At 49.5% G+C, this 18,921-nt stretch overlaps 1 protein-coding gene across 1 annotated transcript in view; it reads left to right on the forward strand.

Moving 5' to 3' along the window:
• The window catches only part of USP12 (ubiquitin specific peptidase 12), a 739,696-nt gene that overhangs the window by 316,304 nt on the left and 404,471 nt on the right, over positions 1 to 18,921 (forward strand). The window contains exon 4 of the mRNA XM_069639238.1: positions 7,971 to 8,200. Coding sequence (XP_069495339.1) covers positions 7,971 to 8,200 — 230 coding nt within the window. The remainder of the gene's footprint in view (positions 1 to 7,970; positions 8,201 to 18,921) is intronic.

An 18,921-nucleotide genomic window follows, 5' to 3' on the forward strand; every position in this document is an offset into this window, starting at 1 on the left:
TTCTTACCTCCTGACCAGGCTCACCTTAGGCAAACAGGTTGCGCAGCACTTCTTGGCCGACCCTGGACTCCTCCCTGGAGTCCCGATCGACGCAGTAGAATCTTGTGAAGGTGTGCGTCGACCTCCACGTAGCAGCCCTGCAGATGTCCAGCAGGGGCACACCAAACAGGAACGCCGTAGTAGCAGCGATCGCTCTGGTGGAATGGGCTCACGGACGGCCGGGCAGCGGTCGTTTTGCCAACCGGTGACAGTGCATGATGCAGCCGCAGAGCCATCTGGAAATGGAAGTCTTCGAGAGAGCCTTCCCTTGATTCACAGACCCAAAGTTCACAAACAGTTGTGACGTCTTCCGAAAACTCTTTGTGCGGTCCACGTAGAACTTCAGCGCTCTAGCTACATCCAGCGAGTGCAAAGTCCTCTCGGCCGGCGTCGAAGGCGACGGGAAGAAAACTGGTAACAACCAAGGGCTCGTTGAGGTGGAAGTCCGATGGCACCTTGGGCATGAAGGAGGGGTGCGTCCTCAGCACCACCCTCGTGTCATGAAAAGTCAAGTATGGAGGCTTGCAAGATGGGGCCTGGATCATTCCCACTCGTCGTGCGGAGGTGATGGCCACAAGGAACGCTGTCTTCCATGACAGGAACTTCAAAGGCGCCGAATGCATAGGCTCGAATGGGGCTCCCATGAGCCTGGTCAGCACCACATTAGGCTCCCACGCCGGGGCAGGAGCCTTCACCGGCGGGAACAATCGGAATAGTCCCTTCATAAATTCCTTCACCAGGCGATGAGACCACAAGGACGCCCGTCCCGTAGTCCTGGTATATCGGGAGATGGCAGCCAGATGCATTTTGATGGAGGCGTGAGCCAGTCCAGCTTTGGCCAGCGACAGTAGGTACGGCAGTACTTGAGGGGCCGTAATCCGCAGAGGGTTAATCTTCTGTGCACGGCACCAGACAGAGAACCTCTTCCACTTATGACCGTAACACTTAAGAGTTGAGGATGCCCTGGCTTTTGCAAGAAGCTCTCTGCAGTCAGCCGGGATATCGTACCCTCCAAACTCTAGTGCTGCAGGAGCCAGGCCTGCAAGTTCAGCGACTGTGGGTCGTGATGGAGAATGGTGCCCCCTTCTCTGGAGAGAAGATCCGCGTCCACCAGCAGCTTGACTGGTGGGGACGTTGACAAGTCCAGAAGGTCCGGGAACCAGATCTGCCTCGGCCACGCCGGTGTGACTAGGATCATTCTGCACCTGGACTTCTTGAGCTGGTTGAAGAGGCGGAGCAGCAACGGCAACGGAGGGAACGCGTAAAGAAACGGGCCGTCCCAGGGGAATGAGAAAGCATTGCCCATGCTCCTCGGCTGCGGGAACCTGCAGGCGAACCTCTGGCACTTGGAGTTCGTCGTCGTCGCGAAAAGGTCGATCCACCTGGTCCTGCCGCAGTTCCCACTCGTGGCACGAGCGCAGCTCCCTGCTGAATGAGGCGGCGATAGTGTTTTTTATTCCTGCCAAGTGGAAGGGAACCAGAAAAATCACCTGGGCGACGGCCCAGTGCCACAGATCCTGGGCCTCCTTGGATAGGGCTGGGGATCTGGTGCCCCCCCTGCTTCCATATGTAGAACATTGTGGTGGTGTTGTCGGTGAAGATCCTCACCACTTTGTCCTTGAGGGACGGAAGGAACGTCTTGAGCGCCCAGAACACTGCTCGGAGCTCCAGAATGTTGATGTGGAGAGACCTCTCCTCTCCTCCGGGAGCCAAAGGCCTCTTGCGTGGAGATCTCCGGTGTGGGCCCCCCCAACCCTCCAGAGAGGCATCCATCGTCACCGTCTCCTGAAACGCCGGGGTTTGAAAGTCTGTGCCTGTAGTGAGGTGAGCACGGGTACCCCACCATAGGATCGCCCGACTGAACTCCTCGTCGAGAGGGATTCTGTCCTCGAAGCAGCCCCTCGCCTGAAACCAGCGATCGTCGAGGAACTCCTGTAGCGGACGTATCCGAAGTCTGCAAAGGGGTACAAGATAGATGCATGAGGACATCATCCCGACGAGGGACTTGATGGACCTCACCCTGGCCACGTCCGTGGCTAGCAGGCGCCGCACTTTGCCCAGGATGGTCTTCGTCCTCGCCTCAGACTGGGAGGCCAATTGCCCCACTGTATCGAGCTTCGCTCCCAGAAACGGTGCTACTTGCGACGGAACCAGGTGGGATTTGGGGTAGTTGATGGCGAACCCCAGTTCCGTGAGCAGCCGGACGGTCCTCACTGTGTGTTCGACGGCGAGTTCTCTTGTCCTTGCCCGGATTAGCCAGTCGTCCAGGTAGGGTTAGACGTGGATCCCCTGCAGGCGCAGCCGCGCCGCCACTGGTGCCAGGCACTTGGTGAATACCCTGGGTGCTGACTTTAATCCGAACGGTAGGGCTCTGAATTGGTAGTGGCGTCCCTGAACCACGAACCTGAGAAACTTCCTGTGCCCTTTTAGAATAGGGGTGTGGAAGTAAGCATCCTCCAGGTCCAACGACGATAGGAAGTCGCCCTTCTCCAGCTGTCCCAGCACGTGCTGGAGGGTGATCATCCTGAATTTCTGCGCCTTGATGTTTTTGTTTAAACGACGCAGGTCCAGGATGGGGCGCCAACCGCCTGTCTTCTTTCTGACGTGGAAGTACCTTGTACACTCCGGAGCCTCTTGGGGACAAGCTCGATGGCACCTTTCTTGAGCATCGCCCTTACCTCCAACAGCAGTTGAGGGAAGTGATTCTCCTTCCTGGCCACGTGAGGAATGCGAGGGCACTTCTTTTGGAATTCCAGCGAGTGCCCGTTGGCCAGGGTGTCCAGCACCCAACGGTCGGTGGAGATGGACTCCCACACGCTGACGAACTTCGTCAGCCGGCCTCCTACCGGGGTGCTTCGGTGGGGACCCGACAACACGGATGGGACAGTCTTGCTTGGAGGCGGTCTTGCCACCTTGGCGACGACGGCGGGATCCCCCTTGCTTGCCGCGACCTCTGTAGGCCTCCTGGGAAGAGGAGCGGGCCGCCTGGCGGTAAGTGGAAGAGCCACCGCTGGATCCTTTGGAGTCACCCTGTCTGCCTCCGGAGCTCCGAAAGGGCCGTCGTTGTTGAAGTACCCCTGTGGCCCGGGCCGTCTCCGAGTCGGTCTTGATGGCCTGGAGAGACTCGTCCACCGCCTTACCAAAAAGGTTGTTGCCGTCGAACAGCATATCCAACACTCTGGTCTGGACGTCCTGGCGAAAGTCTGTCGCCTTGAGCCATCCTTGTCGTCGGAGGCAAACTCTGTTGCCCAGTTGGCGAAATCCAGTATCAGCAATGTCCATTGCCACCGTTATGGTGTGATACGACGCCACCTCGCCTTCCTGCAGAATGTGTAGGGCCTCCGCCCTCTTGTCGTCAGGTAGGAAGTCTAGCAGGGGAGCCATCTTGAACCAGAGCTCCCTGTTGTAGCGGGCCACGACCGCTAAGGCATTGGCTGCCTTAATCGTCGTCGCCGCCGACAAGATGACTCGTCCCATGGAGTCCAACTTCTTGCCCTCGGCGGGGAAGTGGAAGTTGAAGCCGCCGCACCCGCTGCTTTCTTCTTAGCCGCTGCTGAGACGACAAGAGTCCGGCGTGGGCTGGACCCTGAGGCACAAGGGGGCGGGGCATCAGGGACTTGGTACTTCTTCTCGTACCTGTCCCTCTTGGCGGGTTTTCCGTGGAAGTGTTCTTGAGGACAGCAAGCCCCTGGTCTCAGATGTCGTCGAGTAAAGGCACTGCGAGGACCGTCTTCCTCTTGGCCTCTCGTCGTTGGTAAAGAATTCCTTCCTTTTTTTGTCCTTCAGGGCAGAGCTGGAAGAGCTCGGATGCCCTGCTTATCATGGCGTGAAAGGAGCCAATTTCGTCGGCTGGAGAAGCCCGAGGGGGTGGGGAGGTGATGACGGGATGTCCGCTGTGTCATCGCCGTCGTCCGTCCCCGTCGCTGTATCCGTCGCCGTATCCTCTAGGGGTTCACCGGCTTCGCGGGCACAAAGGGCGGAGAGGGGTGGACTCTCCTCTGCTTGTTCGGAAGGTTTCCCGACGGGCCTGGTTCTGGATCCTCTGTCGGGGTCCGTGGTAATTGCGTCCTTATCTCGGTACATAAGGATTGGATCGCCAACAAAATGGCCATCGAGCTATCCTGAGGCTCGGGTAATAGCCAAACGATGGACGGTATGGCCGCTCCACTGGGCCCTCCTCGTCGCCATCGTCGCTATCTTCGATCACGTCAGTGGGAACCGTCCCCTGGGATCGAACCTTCTCAAACCTCTCGTTGAGGCCTATGAACCTCTCGTTGAGGCCCTTCTCGGTTTCCACCAGCTCCTCCTCAGAGGCTGATTCCGAGTCTGTAATGGCCACTGCCCCCCCCCCCCTCTTTTTCCGACGGGGACTTCACGGGGGTCTTAACAGAATTCCCTCCGTGGTGGCAGGGATACTCTGGGCCCATAGGCCGTTTCCACTGGCCTAGTCTCAGCCGACTTCGCCAGGGTCGCAGCGACCACTTCGATAGAGGCCTTTGCCGGCTGGATCAAAGCCCTCACCACCTTGGGTGCGTCCTGGGCCTTTACCTTGGGGGGAGGGTCAGCGCCTCGCTCCCACTTCGAGATCGACTGGGGCCGCTCCAGCAGCTTTTTTAAAATTTTTATTTTCAAATAAGCAAAACACCCACCAACCTAATACGCAGTGCAAACAATACAATTTCACATTATTATCAATCAATGTTAACCACTGCTCCCATTGTCCCACCCTCCCCTACGAGCCTATTGTTTTTCCCGCTCTGTATCCGCACGCGTGGTGGGGTCTCACTTCCGGTGGATTCCGTCCACTCTTGTATTCTTCCAAACTGGGCCGCTCCAGCAGCTTACCCGCGTTCTCGGACTTCCTCTTCCCCGAACCAGAGCGCTGGCTCGTGGTTGAACGTGCCGGGGAAGTCACGCCCTGCCTGGCAGCCGAAGAGTCCGACCTTTCGGCGCTCCCGGTGCCTGCGGACTCGCGGTGCTTGGCCTTCTGTTGGGCCCCCGTCGCCGGGGCCCCCTCACAGGACTTAGAAGCCCGCTCAGACTTTTTCTTCGCCTTCTCACCTGCTCTGCCCTTCTCCAGCCAGGCGGCGAGGCGGGAACGACGATCTTGTTTGGTCCGTTCTGAAGCGTTCTTGCAGAACGCACAGTCCTTCTCCACGTGCATGAAGGCAGTAGAGACATCGCGAAAAGCTCGTCCTCCTTGAAAACGTTTTGTAATCCGCATCCAGGGCAGCACCTGAACAGCTTGGATCCGGGCGTCGAGCTTCCCTTGTCCTGGGCCATGTCCGTTGAGGTAGGCCGCAGATCTTCCGGAATCCTCCAAGAAGCGTAAACTCGACGAAAACTTCACCCTTGAGGGGCGTAGAAGAATTCCGAAACGGGTCCTCGTTATCGGAAGTAGAAACGGTGGAGCTTGAGGCTCGATTAAACCGAAAAATGAGAAAATCTCCTGAAAAAGCGCGAAAACGCAGCAAAAACTCGAGAGCTAAAGCACGAGGACTCCCAACACTTGAGCGTGCGGTAAAAATCTGAGGATGGCTGCCATAGATGGGGCTTAGGGAGAGGGCAGTCATTGGCTGGGGGCAGTATGACCCAGAGATCAGTGATTGGTTACTACTAAGAAAGACAGATCAGAAACGAAACTGATGCTGATTTTTTCTTTACCGAGGATTCCCAGCCTAACGACAGGGAATATTCATGAGCATATGAATCCATGCCAGACCCCATGTTGGAGAAGGTTAGTTTTTAGAAAGAAGCTCCGGGTTGATGCAGTCCATATTGAGATATTGTGATCTACGTGTGTCCAGAGAGTCGGCAAAGCAACATTAAAGAATTATACTTCAGAACATTGGTTTCCCATTAGAAATGTTACTAATGAATAGGAGAGATAATCATGTGTTATCACCCCTGAAGAATGTCTAACATTTATTGGATAAGACAGAAACATGTTGGGTTAAAACTGGAATAGGATCTGGTTTGTTGGAATCGAGACGCATAGCTCATGTGTACTCCTGATCTTGAGTTTATTCTAGATAGTTGTACTTACCATCAGTGCAGCGATCTATGTTTTGGATTGTAGGATCTCCTTTTTACATAGTTGATTGGGCTGTTTGGACACTTCTAAAAATGTATAAATATACATGTGAATCTACAGAATTTTTTAATGAAAGTGTGCTATTTCTGTATGTATATATTTTTGTATGGTAATATTTTTTGAGTATTGTGTATGATAATGTTTGAGTAGGCTCCATTGGATGACTCATTGCCTTTTTGTTTATATTGTCCAATTACCTCTGCCAGGGGAGTGGGTGGTTCTACCACGATGCCTTCCTGGCGGACCACACTGAAGCTACCACTGATGTGGTTGCATCAGAGCGCCTCCAGCACTGGGTGAAATTTGAGAATTTTGGAAAATAGGTTACTGATATTATGTCATCCCTGTGAAATATAGATTTTAAAATCACTACTGTTTGTATAATTGTCCTAAACGTAATATAAATGGTAACATTAGAGTTAAGGTCACAATACACATTACAAAGAAAAATAAGACCACCCTTTACTCGAAGTTTACTTATCCATGTAAATTCAGAAGATTAGACAAAATACTTGTCTGGCCACATCCAAACAGGCATGCCAAATTGTATGAACTTATAAATGTTTCCACGGACACACAAAAATCATCTTTAAGGACAAACCCCTCAAACTTTTGATTTTGGACATACACATATTGGCTAAAACAACACTGGCGCATGACGCAAACCTTTCGAAAATGTGATGAACCAAACTGTAAAATCTGCAAATGGATACCACACAGCATACATTCGCGAATTATACATGTGCTAACTCACACAAAATGTACACTGCCTAAAAATGTCAACACATTGGGTACCAAAGATGTTGGCTGACACATTTGCAAGTGTGCACAATCCCATTGCAGCTATCCATATACATTTCTGCACATACGTTTTGCAATTACTTCCATGCTCACTGTTGCTATCTGGTGTTTTGGGGTTGCCAAAGGAGTTGCCACTGGTCATGCCTGGAGCAAATTAGTATTGGGTATGACCTCTGGCCATGGCCAGTGTTTGCATCTGATATGTGGGGTGACTGAAGATCACGACCTGCACAAATTGTCAGCATTGAAAGTACAATACTATGTTTTATTGAAACCTAATCATTCAGTGGAAAACTTTGATTAAAGGGACATTAAGTTTACCTTAAATAGAAATCTTTTGAAATTCATTGAAAAAACGTTATTAGAGGGATGTTATGGCAGCGTCGCAAAACAAAATACTACAAAGTTGCCAGTTCTGTGGCACTGCTTCGCACATACCCCAACAAAAATGACATACATGTGCCCCCAGTTCATACAGAAGATGAGCATAACCGAAGAAAAACTAGTATGAACCCAAACTGGTTAGGCTTTGAGTTTGTTTTGAAGGCCAACACAATAAAAAACCCAATTAACTCCAAAGATTATTTTCAAGACGTAATGGTCTTTGCCGAAATACAATTGAGTTAAGGTGGTGGTTGCTGAGTTATGGTAGCTTTAGGAACCTTAGTCAGATGATGTGCGGTCCCTTCAAGGCTGCCTGCTATTCCAGACATAGCATGCATTGCAGCAGGAGCTGTTTTTCATTTCCACATCAAATGTGAGTTGTGTAGGTGCCATGTCTCCAAGGGAAATTTCCTTGGAGGCTGCAGCCCTGCACGCGCCACGTTTGAGCAGGCAAAACGGGTCTGTATATGCCTCCCAGGTTCTCAGAACTCTGTTTTCTGGGAACATGATTCGTGTACACTGATGCCACTACAGAACTCCGAGGGGATATGTCTACCTCTGAGCCTGATTGGCTCAGGCCACTTATCTCTATTACTTGGTCTCAAATGTTTACCATCTCTGTTAAGAGTTCTTTTTTTCCACTCTGTTGTAGAGTTATTCGACAACTACATGCAGCAAGACGCACACGAGTTCTTAAACTATCTTCTGAATACCATTGCTGACATTTTGCAAGAAGAAAGAAAACAGGAGAAACAAAATGGCCGTATTCCAAATGGCAATATTGATAGTGAAAACAACAACAGCACTCCAGACCCTACGTGGGTTCACGAGATCTTCCAGGGAACATTAACAAATGAGACCAGGTGTCTTACTTGTGAAACAGTAAGTAAAACATTGTAAGAATCTTTGCTGGGTAAATCTCATTTTAGCAATTACTGCTGATTATGTATCAAAGTAGTCTATAATCAGATAGCATTGTAATCTTCGGTAGTAACCTGAATTTAGAGGGACAGTAGTGTGTATAGATTCATCGTAATTAGCAAATTAATTTCGCTGTTCCGATTCGTAAAGGAATCCTCTCACATGTATGTGCCATACGCTCTGTTTGCTCATCTTGTATGCTGTGTTAGAACAGCAGGATAGTTTTGTGGCGAGAATATGTGTAATTAACTGCTATAATAAAAGCCTTTTGCAGGTGTGTTCTCATACTTAAGCTTTGCTCCTGGCAGTTCAGAGCACACTTTGTGAATGCCGAAGGTAGCAATTGTGGTGTTTCGAAGAGAAATGTCTGTTCCTTTGTATTCTCTCAAGTGATGTGCTTCATGGATTCATCCCTATTTGAATGTAGTGCCTATTAGGGCTGCGCCGTGGAATAAATCGTTCTCACAAGACTAGTTCCTCACATGTATAAGTGTTACAAACACGAGTTCCCACGCCATGCCACAAGGTGCTGCCACACCTTGGCTTCTTTTTTTCACCTTGCCTTTTGGTGTTGCGAATTAAAGGATTATATTGTATGTTTGTTAATTCATCTTTAAGGACTCTGAGCACTGTATATTCTTTTCTAGCATGTATCTAGACACAACCAATGAACACAAATCCTGTCTGAGAGATGTGTTCCTTGTCATGCCCATGGCACTGAGTTGAAGAGGGCATGATTGGGAAAGCTGAGCTAAAAGAGCACCACACTTGTGACAACTATTCAGTGCTTTCACAGTACCGGCATCTGAAACTCACTGGCCATGTTTGACCTTCTTTTTCCACAGTTAAGTGAGGGTGTTGCAGCATATTGATCTTATAACAGACTGCATGGCAAGAGCATCGTGGAATGTGAGCCAAAGTATCCCGCTTTGCCACATCCCCTGTAGCACGTGTATTTTCTGCAGCTGAAAGCGATGAGCTTGTTTGCCCGTGAAGTGTGTTTGATAAAATCTTCTATGGTGGTGCCATTGAAGGTCTCCTACAGTGGCCGGCCTACAAGCAGAGCCCTATTCCTTTAATTCTTTAGTCAATCGTCGAGGCCTCAGAAGAGGAAAGCCTACTACAGCGGGCAGCTCAGATTTCCCTGGGGTAGGACGCTGTAGTAACCCTGGATCCACTTCTGATCAACATTACTTTGAGCTGGCTCATCTGTTTTAATTCTCAAAACCTTGCAGTGGAAGAATCGTCTAGTCCTGGGATTGCTGTCAGTTTTCATCTAGTCCGAGGTTGTCCACCTCGGAATAGACGATTTTTAAAAAGCCGATTTAGAAAGACCGCTTTGTGAGCACACAGAGCAGTCTTTCTAAATTGAACTGTCACGCCATTGCCGCACACGAGTGCGTGCAGGTGTTGGCCGCCACGCCAGGGCTCGGAGGCCCGGTTGAGTGAGACCGGGTAAGTGTTTGTGTGTGTGTTGTATGTTCGTATATGTTTGGGTTAGGGGGGGGTCTTGGGTGGATGGGGAATGAGGGGAGTTTGGGGGTTGAAACCCTCCGATTTTTTATTAATCGTGCCTGGGAAGGGTGGGGGGTGGTAGGGGCCATGGAGATGCGAGGGGGGTGAGGGAATACCGTTTTTTCGCTTTTTGCAGGCCACTCAGTCGGCCAAAAACAATTCGTCTTTTGTTTGGGCGACCTTCAAAAAGCTAAATTATGACATAGAACCACCTTACCTGCGGGAGGGGAAGTTTAGGGGAGTGTGCAGGTTTGTGTCTGCACAGATTCCTTTCCAGCTTTGTCCCTGATCCTCTACTCTCATTGACCAATTCTGGGGAGGAGAAGGGAAACCCATGCCATCATTTGAAACTAAATACAGTGCTAATACTCACCAGATGGGGGTGTGGTTTGATGTGGCCAGTTCCTCAGCATAGGTAGTACACACTGCCCCCAGCAGACCTCTTATATCTCTCGCTTATCTCTCATGAAGTCTGCCCCCATTACTTCGAAATCTAGTGGCTTTGCCTGTACCACGAAGCTGGGCAATATATACTTTGAGAAATTTGGAGAGTAAAATTATTGAACTACCACGGTTTTATATGGCCTTTATTTACAAACAACCTCATTTCATAAATATTTTTGTTGGTAAACTTGTTGCAGTCAGAGCCAAGTTGATTAGCCTCCAAAAGTAAAAACAAGTGTTACTGAACTTTAAAATACTATCCAACATGATCAAATCTTTGGGCATCCAATTATTTTAAACTCTGCTCATGAAATTAAAATCGAAGTGTGCTGAATTTAAGAGTATGGAAAAGTGGTCAGTTGTAGTAACACTCGTACAAGGACTTAAAATGTAATGGGGGTGTATGGAAATGTGGGAATGGGTGCACTCAGCGTCATTTGCCAATACTATAGAAGTGTTTATACCACTAAAAGGTGGATAAAGGTTCCCACAAGCTTCTTATGGATAGTGTTCCCACTATTGGGGCTTAAGATGGAATGGACCTTTGTCATGTAATAGTCCTGCATTCTACGGGCTTCACTGGCCGATAACGGGTTTGGGCCCAAATCCACTAGGCCCTGGTGTCGTTACCGGGCTGGTGAAGCCTGTAGGATGAAGTATTATTGCTATTAGCACCCCTAGGCAGCCAATCAGGTTGCCGCAAGCCCGGGCTGAATATACAGATGCATGCCCAGGTTCAGAGCAACCCGAGTGGTCGCCGCACTGAGAGCTGCTGTTTTCCCTCCTCCCCTTTCTCCGACCTCCAAATCCAGCCCCTCAGCACCCCTTCCCCCCTCATCCTTACCTTAAATGGGCTCCTCCGCCTGGTCCGCACCGTCCGAGCTCCTATCTTCATGGTCATTGCCATGGAAATGGAAGAGGGGCTCCTGCGAACGAAACAGTGAGGCCAGGGAATTATTTGTATTGCATCAATGGTTTGCATTGCGGTTCTAACAGCAATAAAAAAGAAAAGAAAACATTGATTTAGCTTAGATAGCCCCCTGTTCTCTCATTGCGCTCCCTTCGAATCTACTTGAGCCAAGTGGCTGGGCATCCTGAATCCAATCCATTTTCATTCAGTTCGTGGCTCACCTTTGCCCTCAGAGAGAACAGCATTTGTGTTTGGTAGTGTCAAGACAAGCAAGTCATTTGGAGACATCAAGATCAGCATAGTGTTTGGGGGCCCCTGGAGTTCCAGCACTCTTCCTTTAGAGGTTAGGTTTGAATGACCCTGCATGAGGTGGTTTTGGTCTGGTTGATGGATGGTAGTCATTGTTGTGAAAATAAAGAGAATATGCGTGTTTCTTTAGTTAAAAAAAGTCTGACAATTTGAGCATAGTACTCAGTATGTCGGATGTGGTGTATTTTCTGGCACTGATTCATTCAATCCTTGGCAGGATGATGCATATGCCCTCTTCCTGTCGCTTGGCATTCACAGTGTTTATAAGCAGCCAGTGACAGAATAGGTAGAGTGGAGTTTTGTTGCTGGTAACCTTACCTCTTTGAGTTCAAATTTCATACTATTATGGACCCAACTATATTTTGCGTTTGTCTTCTTTCTCAAAGCAAACCAGTTCCTGTTGGCATCGTTCTGAAATCAGAGCTGGCAGGTTGGGTATACGACGAATTGTCCTCTTTCTTTGTACCGACAGATTAAGAACGATATGGAAGCATCCAGCTACTGGCTCAACATCAGTTCTTTTGCTGGACTGACTTAACCTTGTAACATTTTAATAAGGATCTTTGTGACACAATTGCAGGTCTTTCCCTAGCAAGAATAGTTGTTGGGGAGTTATCACTCAAACTTAACCCACATCCACGTGATGTAGAAACTATTTTTCGAAGGGATTGTGTCCTCTGACGTATTCCTTATCTTAGATATCTCCTTCCAGCTTTGCTGGCCTCGGAACATTTTTCTCTAGAGGGCGCTGCGCGTCGACGTCCGTCCGCCGAGTCGATGTCCCTCGACAGCCGCCGTATCGACGTCATCCTGCCTATAAAGACCGCGCGCAGCGTCCGTTGCTCAGTTCCGTTTTTCCGTGCTTACTCAGTGCCTCGGAATATCGTTGCTCAGTTTCGTAGAGAATTTATCCTATTTACCTCGAGATATTCGATCCATACTCGATGGCTTCCTCGTCGGAACCGACGACCCCTCGGTCCGGCTTCAAAAAATGCAGAGACTGTGGGAAAAAGATGTCGCTGACTGACCCTCAGAGTTTGTCTGTGGCGTTTGGGAGCTGAACACCATTGTTCGGAGTGCGAGGACTGTATGTCCATGACAGCTAAGGCCCTGAAGGAGTGTAGGGGGAAGCTGGAGAAAGGTAAGACTTCAAAAGCTTCTTCTTCCTCGACGAAGTCGAGACATTCGTCTCCTTGTCACCATTCGCGCTCCAGGTCTCGGAGTGGGTCCCATCACTCCTCGAGATCGAAGCACTCGAAGAGGAGACGTCGAAGATCCCCTTCTCCGTCCTCCTCTTCCTCTGTTTCTCCTAAGAGAATCCCTTGCCCCACGAAACATAGTTCCTGGGCTGAATGGGAGGAATTCCGCAAAAATATGATGAGCGTCTTCGAGAAAGCGGCCTCGACCCCCTCGAAGACTGCCGAGAGCGATGCTCTGGTCGAAAGACCCGAAGGTTAAAAACGCCGCGAGTCGCAGTACCCGGCGAAGGAAGCTTCTCGAGCGCGTCACGAACCCTCGAGTAAAGCTATGACCTCGAAACCTTCTTCGAAGGTTCCGTCGACGCCGAGGTCGGTGTCTTCGACGCCGTTGTCGAAGGGACCTTCGACACACGGGTCTGTCGACTCGACGCCATCTTCGACACCGTCGACGCCAAGGAAAGTCACGGTTGCGGCGCACCCAGTGGCTATCCCAAGGTCCTCGATGGCGTCGAGATTGTTGACTTCCTCGAGCAGAATCCCAATTTTATCGAGGACCCTGAGGCCTCCGCCTTTGTTTTCGACGCCACGCCCGAAGCCTTCGACGTCGGCGTCGACGACATCGACGTTTTCGAGGCCGATTACAACAAGTTTGGCACCCTCTGCCTTGGAGATGGGTTTCACACCCTTTGTGAGTTCAGAACAATTGAGAACTATGTCCTCAATTATGGAAGAGGGAGAACTATCTGACCAAGAAGAGACATTTGAGTTGCAGGGACCTGCAACCCCAGTTCAAGAGGAGTTATCCTCAGAAGAACGCAGGTTAAAGGATCTCCACGATTCCTTACATGAGGCAAGTGGGCTAGACACTTCCCCTGAGACCAGACCCGGGGGGAGCATGCTGAAACCCCCTGTAGAGCCCCCTGTAGAGCCTTAATGGCCAGGATCACAGAATTTATGGGGTGGTCAACACCTTCACAGGCTTTCCAACAAGATGACCTCACGGATATTCTTGATAACGGTCCACAGGAGGATCCTGTAGTGCCTTTTCATAAAGCTCTTCAGAGGAAAATCATGACGAACTGGGAAACCCCAGAGGTCGTCCCGGCAGTAAATAAAAAAAAAACTACTAAATACAGGGTATCTTCTGCAGACCCGGAGTTTTTGTCAAAACACCCATCCCCAGAAAGTCTGGTGGTACAGGCAGCATCTTCTACTGACGTCAAGACTGCTTACCCTACAGTCCCACAGGACAGGGACGATAAGAAATATGATGCTATGGCAAAGAAAGTTTTTTCGGCATGTAGCATGGCGTTAAAATCTGTTAATGCTACTTGCACCCTTGCTAGATTCAGCCATACACTTTGGGAGTGTGCTTCTACAGCGGCTGACTGCATCCCAGAGGGAGAAGAAAGGGAGGCGTTCCTAAATATCATACAGGACGGTAAAGACGCTATGTGCGAATCCCTCCAGACGGGCATTGATTAAGCTGACAGTATCAGCAGAGCAATGGCGGCAAGGACAACAACCAGGAGATTCGCTTGGTTGAGAAAGTCTGGTTTTGCCCCAGATGTGCAAGCCAGGCTCTTGAACATGCCATTCGATGGCTCTTCTTTGTTTGCGAAAAAGGCGGATGACAGTTTAGAAAAACTGCAAACATCAAAGGCAGCAGCAAAATCCCTAGGCGCTGCAATCCGTCAGACACCTTTTCGTCCCACAGGAACCTCTGCGAGGGGCAAGTCCTTTCGCTTCTACTCCGCATTCGGAAGAGGTAGAGGACGACCGGCTCAAAGGGGACAAAGAAGAACTAACCGAGGTGGACGGGGTAGATATTCAAAAGCCGCAGCAACAGCAGGTGCCTCTTTACCATCGGCATCTGCATTAGCCGCCCCAAAACCACTCTGAGGACTTCCCTCACAAGACACCTGTAGGAGGCAGGTTAACTCAACATCTGGCGGAATGGCAGGCTATCACGTCAGATGCTTGTGCATTGGAAACAGTTGCCCAAGGTTACTGCCTGCCTCTCCTACGCATACCTCAGAGTCATCCACCGGGGATCAGCTCTCAAAAAGCTCCAGATCCGCTCCTCTTGCAGGAAATTTTAGACCTGCTAGAGAAAGGTGCCATCGAACCGGTACCTGTAGCGGAGAGGAACAAGGGCTGGTACTCCCCTTACTTTCTCATTCCAAAGAAAGACGGAGGACTGAGACCCATCTTGGACTTGCGAGAATTGAACAAATTCCTCAGGAAAGACAAATTCAAGATAGTAACTCTTTCTCAGATCCTTCAGGCCCTTCAGTTCCAGGACTGGTTGGTATCTCTGGACCTTCAGGACGCTTATTTCCATGTGCCTATCCATCTCAAACACAGGAAATACCTGAGGTTCGCAATTGGCAACTCTCATTATCAATTTCGAGTGCTGCCATTTGGGCTGACCTCCGCCCCGAGGGTCTTCACCAAGTTAATGTCGGTAGTGGCTGCAAGTCTAAGGAGGGAAGGGATTCACGTCTACCCCTACCTGGACGATTGGTTGATCAGGGCTGTATCTTCGGATCAAGCTCAGATCCAGCTAAATCACGTTTGCCACTCCCTTCACAGACTGGGCTTCTCCCTCAATTTAAAGAAGTCACAAATGATACCATCGCAGAGACTCCAGTTCATCGGAGCGATCCTGGACACTTCCCTGGGAAAAGCCTCGCCACCAGAGGTGAGGGCTCAAGATATTCTACAGATGGTTACCAAGTTCCAAAATGCCCAACGTCTCCCAGCCTTCGACTTTTTGAGGTTGCTAGGCCTCATGGCATTTTCCTAGTGCCAGAGGCTCGCCTGAGAATGAGATCCCTCCAGTGGGCACTGAGGACTCAGTGGTCACAATTCTCAGGAAGAATGACCGATCTTCTTCAGGTTCCCGACAGGGTGACTCGAGACCTTCAGTGGTGGGCCTGTCAGGAAAACATTCTGAAAGGAGAACAGTTTTGGCAACCCTGGCCGGAGATAATAGTAGTCACGGATGCCTCACTCACGGGGTGGGGAGCCCACGCCAACGACTTGACCATCAGCGGTCATTGGTCTCCATCGGAGTCCAGACTACATATCAACCTGTTAGAGCTGAGGGCCATCAGACTTGCGCTGAAGGCGTTCCTGCCAGCTGTACAAGGGAAGAATGTCCTGATAATGACGGACAACACAGTGGCCATGCATTACCTCAACAAAAGAGGAGGCGTAGGATCACTACCTCTGTGCAGAGAGGCGATGCAGCTCTGGTTTTGGGCAATCCAAGAAGGAATCTCTCTATCGGCAGTTCACCTAGCCGGAGAGAAGAACTTGACAGCGGACGCTCTGAGCAGGCAGAGCACAGTCTCCCAAGAGTGGGAACTAGCTCAGGAAGTCCTTCAAGAGATCTTCGCCCTTTGGGGAACCCCTCAGGTGGATCTGTTCGCCACCAGTGTCAACAGGAAGTGCGATCTGTTCTGTTCAAGGGAATTTCCCCCGAGAGGAGCTCTGGGAGACGCGTTCATCGTGGACTGGGAGTTTCCGCTACTGTACGCGTTCCCACCGGTCCCTGTCATTCCTCAAATGATCAGGATGTTGAGAAGATTCCGGAAAACCATGATCCTAATTGCCCCGGATTGGGCCAGGAGAACGTGGTACCCGGACCTTCTAGACTTGTCCATCTGCCCTCCAATTCGACTTCCACTCAGAGAGAATCTACTCTCACAGAAGGGAGGTCAGGTTCTCCATCCAGACATCAAAACCCCCAACCTTCACGCTTGGCTTCTGAAAAGCTGAGGTACAAGGATTGGGACCTCCCTGATGATGTTATGGAGGTTTTGCTTTCGGCAAGGAGGCCAGCAACAAAGTCTTTATACCGCTGCCGTTGGAACAGATTTTGCAGCTGGTGTAGAGAAAAGAATATCGACCCCTTTTCATGTGGTACACCAATGGTTTTGTCCTTCCTACTCTATTTGGCGAATTCACGCCTTCAAGTTGGCACCATTAAGGGCTATCTCGCAGCGCTATCCATCTTTAAGCGCACTGCGGAAGAACCATCCTATTTCAAGTTACCCTTGGTAATACAGTTTCTAAAGGGGTTAACTAATGTTTATCCCCCAAGACCATTCCAGGTTCCCCTATGGGATTTAAACTTAGTCCTAACTTTCCTGATGGGCACACCTTTTCGAACCACTCCATTCTTGTTCGTTAAGATTTCTTACCCTTAAAACTGTTTTATTAATAGCACTTACATCTGCTAGAAGGGTGAGCGAGTTACAAGCTCTTTCTTGTAAACCCCCTCATACAATCTTTCACAAAGACAAAGTTGTCCTGCAAGTGAAGCCTAATTTCCTCCCAAAGGTGTTTCTGAATTCCATATCACTCAGAAGATTACCCTGCCATCTTTCTATCCTCCTCCTCATCCGGGGAAAGAGGAAGAGAGGTTACACAGGCTGGACCCAAGAAGGGCTTAAGTTTTTCCATCAGTAGACTGGCTAGGATAAGACAAGCAGACCAGCTGTTTGTAGGCTACGCAGGTCACAAGCTGGGGTTACCGATAACTAAGCAGACCATTTCCAGATGGATCATTCTAGCCATTTTGGAATGTTATAAACTGGCAGGAAAAGAGCCCCCTCAAAATCTTAGGGCTCATTCGACCAGAGGTATTGCAGCTTCATCGGCCCTCAAAAGAGGAGTGCCGGTTAAAGACATATGTGCGGCTGCCACATGGTCGTCCGTCCATACCTTTACACGATTTTACAACTTGGATTCCTCCTCCAGTCAAGAGACTAGGTTTGGAAGGGCAGTATTGCACTCTATTCATCAATAAAAGGAAGCATGAAGTCAGTACTCCCACCTCCAATAACAGAATACTGCTATGGGAGCCTATCTAAGATAAGGAATACGTCGGAGGACACAATCCCTTCGAAGAACAAGTTACTTCTTACCTTGTAACGTTCTTTCGATGGGATGTTCCTCCGACGTATTCCTCATCGACCCTCCCATCCATCCCCGCAGTACTACTTCCCTTGTTGTTGCAGCTTACGCTCCTTCAGGGTGATTAGTCTAGTCCAGAAAGAAAAATTGTGGGCTACAAAACGGAACTGAGCAATGGACTCTGCGCACGGCCTTTATAGGCAGGATGACGTCGACGTCGATACGGCGGCTGTCGAGGGACATCGACTCGGCGGATGTCGACGCACAGCGCCCTCTAGAGAAAAATGTTCCGAGGCCAGCAAAGCTGGAAGGAGATATCTAAGATAAGGAATACGTCGGAGGAACATCCCATCGAAAGAACGTTACAAGGTAAGAAGTAACTTGTTCTTCTGGGAGAATATACTGGCAAAGCAGATGCTAGATCATTTTCATTATTGTTAATTCTCTGTCCATGACAGTTTCAGCTGTGACCATTCTCTGTTAGTGGAACATTTAATATTGGTCATTCGGTTCTCTGAAGGGGCTATAGAGAGTTTTGAGTATATGACTTAATGCTGGATTCCTCACTCTTTGAAGGGTTACAATAATAGGTATCATTATAACTGAGTTTTGATGATACTGTGTATCGACCTCTGAAGGATTAAGGCCTGCCTCAGCCATGCCTGGTTTGAAACCTGTGGCTCCAGGTTGCACAGACATAATCAGATGCTAGGAGCCTAACTAGCTGAGCTATCTTACTGTCTAAATATGATGGGTGGTAGAGAGAGTCTCAAAGTTCAGTGACTCAAATACAGAGGATGGTTCCTAGGACAATGCCACCTGATCAACGCATCTTCAGAGTAAAAACCCCTCCCCCAGTAGTTTTTGTTTTTTGCCTCTTCCACCTACGTCTATAATATTATCTTTGATGCGGGCCTGAGTCTTAACACTCCATTTGAAGCTTTGTTCAAGGGGGCATTCACCAGCTGTAAGCTGATGCTGCCTTTTGTACCTATTGAAAGATGTAAGCGTTGCAGCCCATTATAATTTCTCAACTGGATTATGCCAAAGCTCTATGATGAAGGGCTAACAGAAAACACGAGCACCACATATGTAGTTTTGTACGTTTATTCACAAGCAATAGGGTGGGTGGGAATAAACAACTATAGGGTTTCAAATAAAACTGAAGCACAATAACCATACTAAAAGGTGTCAGCATGGGTTTTACTCAAACTGGTGCAGGGTCCGACCTAAGGGACCTCCAGTCTTTTCCAGATTCCCTAATCTAATATATATAACATCTTGCTTGCTTCTTGACTGCACCGATCACCAAGTACTCACCTCCTCCCCCTATTAATTGGGATACAGATTTTAGCATATATAGTATCACCTTCAAGCCG

Source organism: Ambystoma mexicanum, chromosome 7q, assembly GCF_040938575.1.
Source record: "Ambystoma mexicanum isolate Mex_15411 chromosome 7q, UKY_AmexF1_1, whole genome shotgun sequence".
In the NCBI taxonomy this organism is placed as follows: Eukaryota; Metazoa; Chordata; class Amphibia; order Caudata; family Ambystomatidae; genus Ambystoma; species Ambystoma mexicanum.